Source organism: Dama dama, chromosome 23 (genome assembly GCF_033118175.1).
Source record: "Dama dama isolate Ldn47 chromosome 23, ASM3311817v1, whole genome shotgun sequence".
Taxonomy (NCBI): Eukaryota; Metazoa; Chordata; class Mammalia; order Artiodactyla; family Cervidae; genus Dama; species Dama dama.
In genome coordinates, this window is record NC_083703.1 from 31,967,975 (window position 1) to 31,980,405 (window position 12,431).

Below are 12,431 nucleotides of genomic sequence, written 5' to 3' on the forward strand. Positions count from 1 at the left end.
AAGAGATGCTTCTGCATCTCTGAGCTTCCTGCCCCTCCCTGGTTCCTCTTGGCAGACCTGCAGTGTTCCCTTAGTCCCCGCTGAACACAAGCGCTGTGCCAGGCTCCTTGATATCACCCAGGGCTTTAGGGCGACTTCCCCAAAGGTTCCCAAAGGAGTGTTTCAGAGCTACAATCAGTCACCTCCTCTAAAGGACACAGAGACAAAAGTCTAGAGCTTTACTGACCAGGAAGATGAGGTGAGTTACACCAAAGGCAGATGTTTATGAAGCCAGCCAGGCAAATGCCCCCAACATGCATTCACTGACTCCTGTGTGTGAGCAGCATTTGTCACACGTAAAGACTGGGTCCAGGGGCTTCCCTGGGGGTCCAGTGACTAAGGCTTCACACTCCCAGTGTAGGGGGCCCTGGTTACATCCCTGGTCAGGGATCTAACTCTCACAGACCTGCATGCCGCAACTAAGACCCAGCGCATCCAAATAAATAGAAACAACTTTTTTTTTTGGTGTTTAAAAAAAAAGTTAAGGGGCACAATACAAGATAGGAATATTAAAAAAAAAAAAAAAAAAAAAAGAGTCTGAGTCCAGAAGTAAATCCAGGCTTTGCATACTCCATTATCTACAGGGGCCAGTGAAATCAATGAAGGAAGAAAAGCAAAAGAAACAACGCAAGTGAGGGGACTAGCACTTCCAAAAAAGTCTCAAATTTTGGACATTTTTCCACCAAGTTGAGTTTGAAATGAGACTGTTTATCATGTAACTTAAAACTTGTGCACACTCTCCAGACCATACCACTTGCAGCATTCTGAACTAAATTTTATAAACCCTCAGTGATATTGTGTTATATTTTTGTAACTTGTGAATTTGAAAAGGAAAACAAAAATATACAAATTATTGTATAACCCTGTTATGTAATTTCCTCATTTCTGTTTAGAGAGGGATCTTCAGAGGCTCAGGTGAGGGTCCTGATAAACTAGAAAGTGTACCCCAGTTGGAAAAAAGCCAGATGCTATGAGTTATGGCCACTGAGTAATATGCAGGTAAGTGATCTGTTCAACGTCGTCTGTCTTGGGAGACTGGACGGTGGGTGATTCCAGGCCAGTGGATTCCCCTGCCGCACTCTCAACTATGCTGTCCCATGTCTTGATTTTGTTCATAAGTCTTAAAATGGACACGTTAAACAAAACCAAGAATAGAGGTAGAAAAGGGGGTCAATTCGAAGGACTGCTTCTCAGCCTAATCAGACAGACCATAACCTATTTCTATCTTTCACAATTAACAGGATTTAGGCAGAGAAAAGCAGCTCTGATAACAATATAAAGTTGCTTTGAGTCAGGGCAGATAATTCTCCAGAACAGAGAATCTAGACTAAAAGAAAAAAATGTTTAATGTATTATGTCTTTGGTATCTGCTTATTCTGGAGATGGCTAATAACTGGCATCACATCTTTTCTCAAGAAAAGAGTTAAAATATTTCACATGATAGCTAAACTATTAATAGCTTGCCTAGCTTGAAAACAGTCCAACTTTATGCTCTAGGATCTTTAATGCTTTTAATTTATAACAAAATAATAAAGACTTAGAAAGCATACTTCAAACATGAATTACTAACATGTAGACAAGTGACAAAAGGATTATGGTGTATGCACACATCTGTAATATTAAAAAGTGAAGACAATTAGAACAGTGGTTATCAAGAGTTCTGGGAAAAGAAAAAAAATCGTCAATGAAATGCAGAGTGTCACAAAAGGCAACCTAAAACAGTAAGAAATTAAACAAGTGAAAAAAACAAAGTATCTCTTGCAGGGAGGTAGTTTAAGATCTTACCATGGGATGAAGAAATGAGTTAGATCAAGTGCTATTAACAATTCAATACTTACGGACAAGTTCATAGTGTTATATAGGACGTCACAAAGTCAGGAAGTGACTGAATGAATGAATGGATGAGTGAATGAAGCAACCAAGCAATGAACTAACCACAAGGAAGAACCAAGTGACTTGCTCCCAGTCTGAATCACACAATTCACAAAAAGGGCTGAGCCTGAAAATCACCTGTGAAATCAAACATGTATCAGGAAAACAATGATGGGACTGAAAAGATGGCAATGAAACCCTTCCTGCCAGACCTTTTGTCCACTGTGTGTGTTTGCCAGATGGGGCCCTCACCTCATCCTCCCCACTTCTCTCCCCTGAAGTCCCTCTGGACTCCCCCTTGCATTTCCTCACCTTCCTCACCCGAGGCTAAGTCTCAGCCTTTCTTTCATCCAGCCAATCACAATGTGCTAGACTCCTGCTCACCAGGCACCCAGTCTCTAAACAGTGAACGTTTAATAGTATAAAAATCCACTGTGTGTATATTATTATTTTAATCTTCACAACAGCACTACTACCCTCATTCTGCAGGAGGAACAGAAAATAACCTGCCCATTATCACAGAACAAGGAACTGGGAGACTGAGATAGGAAGAGAAGTGTAGTGACAAAGAGATAAGCCTCTATAACCTACTATATACATCAAAATATATTTTAACTTTCAGGATAAGATAACTGGCAACAATAGCATGAAGCGGTAAGACATTTTTAATCAGGGACTTAACTGCCCAACAAGAGAATACCATATCTCCTTCTCTTCTGTGTTAGGAGAGAAAGTTTTTTCTTTAGCATCTCAACACTATTAAGAGAAGGATTAAGAGGTGTAACTCGAAGGATTTGAGATGTATATACTCCACTCTATTAAAAAAAAAAAAAATTTGGCTGTGCTGGGTCTTGGTTACAACACACAAGATCTTTCATCTCATGTTGGAGCATGCGAACTCCTTGATGCAGCGTGTGAGATCTAGTTCCCTGACCAGGGATTGAACCCAGGCCTCCTGCACTGGAATCACAGTTTTAGTCGCTGGACCACCGGGGAAGTCTTCCACTCTTTTCTTAATCCTGTCCATCCTGGAGAATACAATTGGAGGAAAGCTCACAATTCATGACACCACTTACTCCCTGAAGGGGATTAATATTTGTTTCCACTCTTCACAAATATGCTAGAAAGAATACAGAAGCATCTCATACTTCTGCAATAAAAACTGTGATTGGTGGTGTGTAGAGCAGAATACGAAGCCAGCAAGGCCTAGATATACGTAGCGATGCAAGCATCCTTCCTATAGGCTGTGTAAATGGGTGTAGATTACATTCTGACATCTAAAAACACTGCTTTGTTGCATGCCTGGCTGACTAATGCGACTTCCTTCTCCAGAAGCAATTACTGGGGTGACAAATGCAGAAGGGTTCCCATGACCGTCCAGAAACCAAGATAACAGAAATGATTCCAGGTGCAAATAACTGAACCCTGGGAAACTTAGGAAGGAGGCCATGTAAAAACACACAGTTCACATCTTTAGCTCTTATGGATCATAAATCTTATGTGTGTGGCAGAAAATGTGAAATCAGAACAGAATCTACTGCTTACAGGGTAACCAGCTCTGAAACCACAGTCAGGCTGTTGACTCAGGGGCTTCATCTGTTCTGAGGATTGGTCTGGATGTCTGTCTCCCCCTCATCCCCCACTAACACAGGTCTTATCTCCACTGCATTAATTCATTCTTCTGCTAATTAAAAGGGGGTGAAACCTTAGTCAGTCACGTTGCTGCTTTTTTGAAGGAGAGATAGGCTGGTAGCTGAATTGTTGTTCAGCCGCTGAGTTGTGTCTGACTCTTTGCCACCCCATGGACTGCAGCACACCAGCCTCCTCTACCCTCCACATCTCTTAGAGTTTGCTCAAACTCATGTCCATTGAATCAGAGATGCTGTCTAACCATCTCATCTTCTGCTGCCCCCTTCTCCTTTTGCCTTCAATCTCTCCTAGCACCAGGGTCTTTTCCAATGAGTCAGCTCTTTGCAACAGGTGGCCTAAGTATTAGAGCTTCAGCATCCACCCTTCCAATGAATATTCAGGGTTGATTTCCTTTAGGACTGATTGGTTTGATCTCCTGCAGTCCAAGGGACTCTCAAATGTCTTCTCCAGCTGGGTAGCTCGATATACTGTTCCAAAAGATACTCCTGGATTCAGGCAGGCTCAACAGAAGATGTCAACCATGTCTATTTCAGCCCTTCACTGGCAGAGTTAGCTTCACATGTCAGGAGAAAGTTTCCCCACAAAGATAAAGCATTCTCACTGCAGTAACAGTGGGGGTTGATCATGAGGCCACAGAGAGGAGGCCACAGTCCCTGACTTGGGCACAGAGACTTGCTGAAGAGCCAGCCCAACCCTTAAAAGGGTTGGGCTGATCCTTCTGACTTCAGAGTTTAGGAACTATGGCGCTTCATGGCTCTATCTTCTACCCTCTGTGGTCACATCCAAGGGACCTCATCCAATCTGTGGCCTTACGCTTATGTTGATGATACTCACAATTATATGTGCAGCCCAGACCTGTCTTCTAAACTCCAGATTCTAATATCAGCTGCCTTCTCAACTTGACATCCGAACAGCATTTCAAACGTAAAATACTCCAAAGTCAGCTCATAACCAGCTCCTCTCCTCCTCCCTCACCTGCCCTTCCCACCATCTTCCCCATCCTTTTTGTTTCCTAACAGCTCAGTCACTCTTCGCTCTCTCCCCCTCATCTACTCACCACCAATTCCTGTTAATTTTACCTCTGAAACAGACCCAGACTCTAACCACTATGACCACCTGGAAAAGCACAGAATGCCTGCATTCCTTCTGGATGCTTCAGGGGAAATCCTTGTCCTTGCTTTCCCATCCTCTGGAAGCGCCCACATTCCTCGGCTTATGGTCCCTTCCATGCCTGACTCCAGCCTCTTGATTCCGACTTCACATCTTCTACTGCTGTCCCTGTCTCCCCTGCCTCCCTCTTTGTAGGAGCCTCACAATTACACTGGGCTCAGTGTGCGAATCCAGGATAATCTCCCACCTCAAACTCTGACACTGCATCAGCAAAGTCCCTTCATCATGCAAAGTAGTCGATTCCTAGATTTCAGTGATTAGGAGGGGGCATCATTGAGCGGGGAAGGCATTATTCAGCATCTCATTCAGAGTAAAAGCCAGAGTCCATGCAATGTCCTCAGGGCATAAATCCCGAGGTGATCCAGTCCCTACTTCCTACCAAAACCATCTCTTCCAGCCCTCACCTCCCCTCATTTGGCTCCAGCCACACTAGTCTTCCAGCCGTTCCAGCATACACAAGTCATTTCAGGCCTTCCGGACCTGCCTTTCCCTCTGCCAGGCAAGTTCCCTCCCTCCCTTAGGTCTCTGGCTAAATGACACCAGCTTCTGATGAGGCTTTCTTTGTTCAGTTCAGTTGCTCAGTCGTGTCCGACTCTTTGCAACCCCATGGACCGCATAACGCCAGGCTTCCCTGTCCATCACCAACTCCCGAAGTTTACTCAAACTTGTGTCCATTGAGTCAGTGATGCCATCCAACCATCTCATCCTCTGTCGTCCCCTTCTCCTGCCTTCAATCTTTCCCAGCATCAGGGTCTTTTCCAATGAGTCAGCTCTTCGCGTCAGGTGACCAAAGTATTGGAGTTTCAGCTTCAGCATCAGTCCTCCAATGAATATTCAGGACTGATTTCCTTTAGGAAGGACTGGTTGGATCTCCTGGCAGTCCAAGGGACTCTCAAGAGTCTTCTCCAACACCACAGTACAAAAGCATCCATTCTTCGGAGCTCAGCTTTCTTTAGAGTCCAGCTCTCACATCCATACATGACTACTAGAAAAACCACAGCCTTGACTAGATGGACCTTTGTTGGCAAAGTAACGTCTCTGCCTTTTAATATGCTGTCTCAGCTAGTCATAACTTTTCTTCCAAGGAGCAAGCGTCTTTTAATTTCATGGCTGCAGTCACCATCTGCAGTGATTTTGGAGCCCAAAAAAATAAACTCTGCCACTGTTTCCACTGTTTCTCCATTTATTTGCCATGAAGTGATGGGACCAGATGCCATGATCTCAGTTTCTTTGTTAACTCCATAGAACAGAGTAACACCACCCCTTCATTTAAACACTCTCTTCCATTTTCATTTTTTCCCCAGGGCATTTAGCATGATCTATTATGCCTTCTATCCAACCATCCATTCATCTATCCTCTCTCCCCAACTAAAATGTCATAAAGGGTGTTTTTGTCTCTTTTTGTTGTATCTTCCAGAAATAAAACATGGAGCAAAGACTCAGTAAACAGTTGTTGGATATGTGAATTCTACATTACTAGAAAAGTCAGTTCCTTAAAAACAAAACCTGGTCTAAAGTAGGAACTTGATGTTTGAACGAATGAGGAAATAGAAGAGTAAATGACAGACCCAGGGAGCGGAGGTGAGTTGGGAGACTGGAATTAACAAATCTACACTATTGGTTACTGTTGTTTTTTACTCACTACGTTGTGTCCAACTCTTTTGCAACCCCATGGACTGTAGCCCAACAGACTCCTCTGTCCATGAGGATTCTCCAGGCAAAAATACTGGAGTGGGTTGCCATTTCCTTCTCCAGGGGATCTTCCTGACCCAGGGACCAAACCCATGTCTCCTGCATTGGCAAGCGGATTCTTTACCACTGAGGCATCAGGAAAGCCCACACTATTGATACTACATATGAGACAGATAAGTAATGAGAACCTTCTGTACAGCGCAGGGAACTCTACTCAATGCCCCGTGGTGACATAAATGGGAAAGAAATCCAAAAAAGAGGGGAGGTGTATATACATATAGCTGACTGACTTTGTTGTATGGTAGAAATTAATACAACATTGTAAAGCAAGTATACTCCATTAAAAACTTTTTTAAAAGACAGGCCAGCCTTACATCTAATTTTATACAAATAAACTGATTAACATAAAAGCAAGTGCTTTACTATTTGGGAACCAGACATAACAGTTAAAGTAACTTATTCAGGGGTGCACAGCAAAAGGAAACTAATACATTTACGTACTAAGACTTCAGTCCAGTCCTTGACTTTATGTGGCAGTGTCCCTGCACGTTCTGAGGCCCGACACGTCAGAATTCATCTGCATTCCGTTGCTTCCTTCAAATGCTCTTACCTACGAGGCTTCAAGTTAATAAACTCCAAATTTATTTTTAAAAGAAAGTCCACAGAAGTCTTGAAAGCCTTTACCTTGTTTATTCAGATGTATAAAAAGTAAATACACAGGGGAAGAGAAATCATTATCTGCCCTTGAAAATACATGCTGAAGCAGTCCTGCAGCTAGGGGATGCTGGAGGGATGGACCGAGAGAAGTCCACAGTCCCCAGCGCTGCTCAGCCACCAGCCAGGGCAGCTGCAGAAACCGCCTTGGGTACCAGGTACACAAACGGAAGACATCTCTACTGTGGCGGGGTGGCTACCCCGTGCGGGGTGGAGGGACTGGTGGGGGGAGAACCAGAACAACTGTGCAAGCGGCTTGGCATGGAACAGCAGAACTGCAGCTCTTTCATTTTGCCAAGTGTGACTGCAGTCCTGCTGCTCACACGCCCGCGCAGCCAGCCAGGCCACTCGCCGCAGCGAGCGTCCCCTCCTTCTGCCGCCGTCTGGGGAAGCGAGCAGGTGCCCTGTTCTGTTCACACGTGGAATCAGCTTTCTAGGAATCCTCTCAGTGGCACATAGGTGGGCAGGAGTGCGCCCCAGTGGTTAGGAACACGGACCTGCACAACGGGCTGCCAGGGTTTAAACCTTGCCTCCGTGACTCTCTGTGTCCCTATGGATACGGCACCAACCCTTTCTAAGACTCCGTCTCATCATCTCTAAAAAGTCCGCTTACTATTCTTAGATAATGCAGGAAAAGCATCTAATGTAGTGCCTTGGCACACAAGACCTTAACACATATTATAGTAACTATTATTATACTACTAGCCATTATAGTATTCTTGACTTTAAAAAAATCACTGGGATTTCTCAGGTGGTGTAGCGGTTAGGACTCCGGTCTCCCAATGCAGGGAGCACAGATGTGATCCCTGGTCAGAGAACCAAGACTTTCCACTTGGCACGGGATAGCCAAAAAAAAAAAAAAAAAAAAGACCACTGTTCAAAACTAATCACCTGTCTTCCTCTTGAGTTTAGACAGGGGTTTACCATTTATTTCCAGCTAAGTGTCTGCCTGCAGTTCGGGAAAACTGCCCCCAGAAAGATGCTGAGACCAAGTTTTTCCAGGTATGGCTAGCAAATACAAACTCATTTAAAGACTTTCTCCTCAACCCTAGACCTGAACAAAAAAATATATATTATTTGGTATTGGAGAGCATAACAGAAGTGTTAGGCAAATGTGACTATGTGCGATATTTAAATAGGAAGATCAATGTGACATTTTAAAATATACAGGTAGGCAGGTATGTGTGGGTTTAACTAGGTATTTTTCTACCAAATTTTTAGCTGATAGAAATCACTAATTAATCCAATACCCTATATTGCCTCAGTGCTTGAAAAATGAAATAAAACAAACCTTTTTTTTTTTTTAATTTCTCCTTGTCACACTAATCAAGGACAGACTTTAGAAGCACTAAGTGAATTTTACTAAATCATACAAGAGTTAGTCTCACAGGTGGAGATTTGGATCAGTACTTTGGGGAGGGAGCAGGTATTTGCATTCTGCAAAAGCTTTCTGTGAATCCCTAACGCCAACATCTGTGGTTGGCAAATACCTGTCCAGAATCTTTCTTTTGGCAAGAAGACTTTTTGCCTTAAAAACACCGTTAACATCTCTTGATCTTGTAGCCTGCTCCTTAAGCAGGACTTGGCAAGTCAAAATCCAGCAAAGAGGCAGCGCCAACTTACTCCGCAGCCCTTAAAATCAGTACAAACTGGACTTCCCTGGTGGTCCAGTGGTTAAGAATCCGCCTGCCATGCAGGGGACACAGGTTCGATCCCTGGTCTGGGAAGATCGCACGTGCTGTGGAGCGACTAAGCCGCTGTGGCACAGCTACTGGGCTCAAGCTCTCGAGCCCGTGCTCCGCAACGAGACAAGCCACCCCTATGAGAAGCCCAAGCACTGCAACTAGAGTAGCCCCCCTCGCCACAACTAGACCCAGCAGCAAGGCCTGCAGCAATGAAGACCCAGCACAACCAAAAATAAAGTAAATGAAATCAGTACAAACTCCTCAAGACCTCGTTCAGCAACAAAGGAGCTGCAGAAGCTGGGGAGGCTGGGGTGGAACTGTGTATTTGTTCAGCGGAACCAAGTGAATGCTTTTCCTTTAGACTAACGCTGCCCGACAGAGCTTTCTGCCCATGGTAACGTTGTGTGTCTGCATCTTCCCAAAAGGGAGTCACATGAACATCTGAAGTGTGGCTCACAGCTTCTCCTGGACAGCTCTGGACAGAAGCCGGACTCGGCCCGCCTGTAGCCTTCCCAACACCTTGCTATCTGAGGTCTTCGTATCATTACCTCATTCAGTACTTATCTCTCGAGAAGCTACCTTGTTCCCAGCATGTGGGAGGCGCTGGGGACAGAGCAAGGAACACATATGTACCCCCTTTCTCACAGAGCTCACATTCTCATTGATAACAACTGGCCTCATAACTACCACTCATTTGAGATACTTCCTCAAAGAATTTCTGGGTCAAATGTGTTTTTTAAAGTTGTGTTATTCTGCAGACATAGAAAACATAACAGTAGTTGCCAAGAAAGGCAGGTAGGAGAGGCATGGAGTGGGAGTTTGGGGTTAGCAGATGCAAACTTTTACATATAGGATGGATAAACAACAAGGTCCTACTGTATAGTACAGGGGACTATAGTCAATACCCTGTGATAAACCATAACGGAAAAGAATATGAAAAAGAACATATATATATATATAAAACTGAATCACTTTGTTGTACAGGATAAATTAACACAACATTGTGAATCAATTATATTTCAATAAAATGCAATAAACAAACAAGTAAATAAAAGCATGCTATTTTGGAGCAAAAAAGCAAACAGTCATAGTTTGAGAAACAATACAGCTCAATGTACTGAAGAAATGAGAGGACATCCAGAGTCTCCACAAGACAAGACAGGAGGACTCACGAAACTTTTCTAGAACAGCAGCATAGCCTCAATAACAGAGGAGCTTGTGTGAACGTTATTTCCGAGGAAGGTCGTAAGGTCACCTAGGGCCATCTGAATGACCAGACAGCCTATTAAGACGCAGGGGCCACGGCAGGAGGACCAAGGAATTCCCAATGAGAACATATGTAACCATTCCCACTGAAGATGGCATCAGGAGAGAACCCCACTCATGTACGGAAACATTAGTTTTAAGCAACTGTCATAAATACTGTAACTATTTGATGATAAAAAGTTTTCAAGGGATTAAGATAGAAAACTAAATGATCAAAAAAATGACTGATAAGATTCCTTTCAAAAAAGCCATCATCATCACCGGTAAAGGAGGGAGCCCTGGGTAAGACCATTACTCCTCATGCCAGGCTCTTCCCACGACTCCAGGCAGGCAGCCAGGCTTGGTCATCTGCCATCAGCAGTGTCGAGATGCTCGGAGTTGCAGGTGCTCAACGGAGCCTCAGGGCAGGTCAAACCCAGAGCAGCTCAACTCGGGTCAATGACAAATGCTACTAGAAAGGATGAGAACTGGGTGCCCAGGTGGAGGGTTCTCGCCGAAAAGAGGAGAGAGGGGTTTTCAGAGTTGCTGCACTGGGATCATTATTAATAATTAAAGCCAGAACTCAACTCATTCATCAGCCACCTTACCTAGTTCTGGGGGCAGAACGGTCAGGCGGTTCCCTTGAATGTGGAGCTCCTTAAGCTGAGTAAGCTCCCCGATTTCCTTAGGCAGTGAGATCAGGTCGTTATCCCTAAGGCTGAGCTAAATAGAAGAGAAACAAGGGGGTGTCAAAACAAATTTCACATAAAGAGGCGCTCAGCAGAGGCCCTCGTCCTCGCCCTTGCCCTCTCTTCCTCGAAGGCTCAATCCTTCCAATTTATTTACAAAAGTCTGCAGACAAGCAACGAACGGTCTCGGGGAGCAGTGGCTTTTATTCCTGCAAAACAAACCGTACTCCAGCTCAAATTGCCTTGATTCCACTCCTACAAGGGCTGTAGGAGTGAATTGATTTTCTAAGAATTTAGATAAATTACTTACTATCTGCAACTTTGTGAGTTTCCCGATATCTGGTGGCAGGATTTCAAAATCGTTGTCACTTAGATAGAGTGCGCGCAGGGTGGCTGCAAATTAAACAGCAATATATAAGCAGGGTGGCATGGAACCCAACCATTTGAGGTCTGATCAATACGTGGGAGTCAGCTTTGATTAATAACCCTGGCGTGGTGAAAAGCCTGTGACACACCTAGGGCTCGCGATAATAACCAGCAGGTCAAACTTAGATTTACTGGCTTATTGTGTAGCTGGTGTGTTCAGGAAAATATCTATATCCAAGAGGACTGATATAATTAACAACTCGTGGGCACTGGCAGCTTCTGGCACAGAGTTTCAATACGCTTTCAGAAAAGATAGCTATTTTTCTTCAATTACTTCTGATTCACCTGTATGGCTCAATTTGCATCCAGAGTGAAACCAAGAAAATCACTGGGTCATTTATATCAATGCTCAGGGCAAAAGGGCTCAGCTGTGTAGAGAACTAGGTCAAAAAATAAAGAACCAAAAGGCTTTCTCGTGATGGAGGTCAGAATCATAGTTCATTGCTTCCATCATCAGACTAATTATTACCACTTGTTTTATAGCCTTAACCACAAAAATAAATGAAGACGAAGGAGTTAAAATAATGCAGTGGAATTTAAAAACAGAGAAAACCCTAACTTAGGCAGGTTTATATTATACAAGGATATCAGTCCCTAAACTACTGAAGGGTAAAACCCTAAGGCATCATTTTATCCTTAACCAAAAGGAAGGAGTATAATTAGACGTAGTTTTGTTTGTTTACAGGAATTAAACTACATTCTAATGTCTTAAAATTCAACAGAATTGTATGTTAATATACATAAGATAAACAATTTCTCCCATGGCCCATGAAAACATGTTAAAGTTGGTTTCATGGGCCTGACAAAGTCTGGGATAAAGAATATGTGCGGTGTTTAATCTCTCAGTATCTCACAGTTGTGTCTGACTCTTTGTGACCCCCCAGACTGTAGCCCACCAGGCTCCTCTGTCCGTGGGGATTCTCCAGGCAAGAATACTGGAGTGGCTTGCCATGTCCTCTTCCAGGGGATCTTCCCAACCCAGGGATCGAAGCCAGGTCTCCTGTACTGCAGGTGATTCTTTACCATCTGAGCCACCAGGGAAGCCCAAGAATACTGGAGTGGGTAGCCTATCCCTTCTCCAGGGGATCTTTCAGACCCAGGAATCACACTGGGCTCTCCTGCATTGCAGGCAGATTCTTTACCAGCTCAGCTACCAGGGAAGCCCTGATAAAGTATTTATGGAAGGTTAAAAAAAAAAAAATGAAACTTTACAGAGACTAACTCAGAAAAATCAGAATTTCTGGATGCC

General features: G+C 43.9%; 1 protein-coding gene across 1 annotated transcript in view; it reads right to left on the bottom strand.

Annotated features, from left to right (window-relative positions):
* RSU1 (Ras suppressor protein 1) overlaps positions 1-12,431 on the bottom strand; it is a 195,287-nt gene that overhangs the window by 128,664 nt on the left and 54,192 nt on the right. The window contains exons 6-7 of the mRNA XM_061126289.1: positions 11,067-11,149; positions 10,676-10,790 (exon numbers count right to left, since the gene is read on the bottom strand). Coding sequence (XP_060982272.1) covers positions 10,676-10,790; positions 11,067-11,149 — 198 coding nt within the window. The remainder of the gene's footprint in view (positions 1-10,675; positions 10,791-11,066; positions 11,150-12,431) is intronic.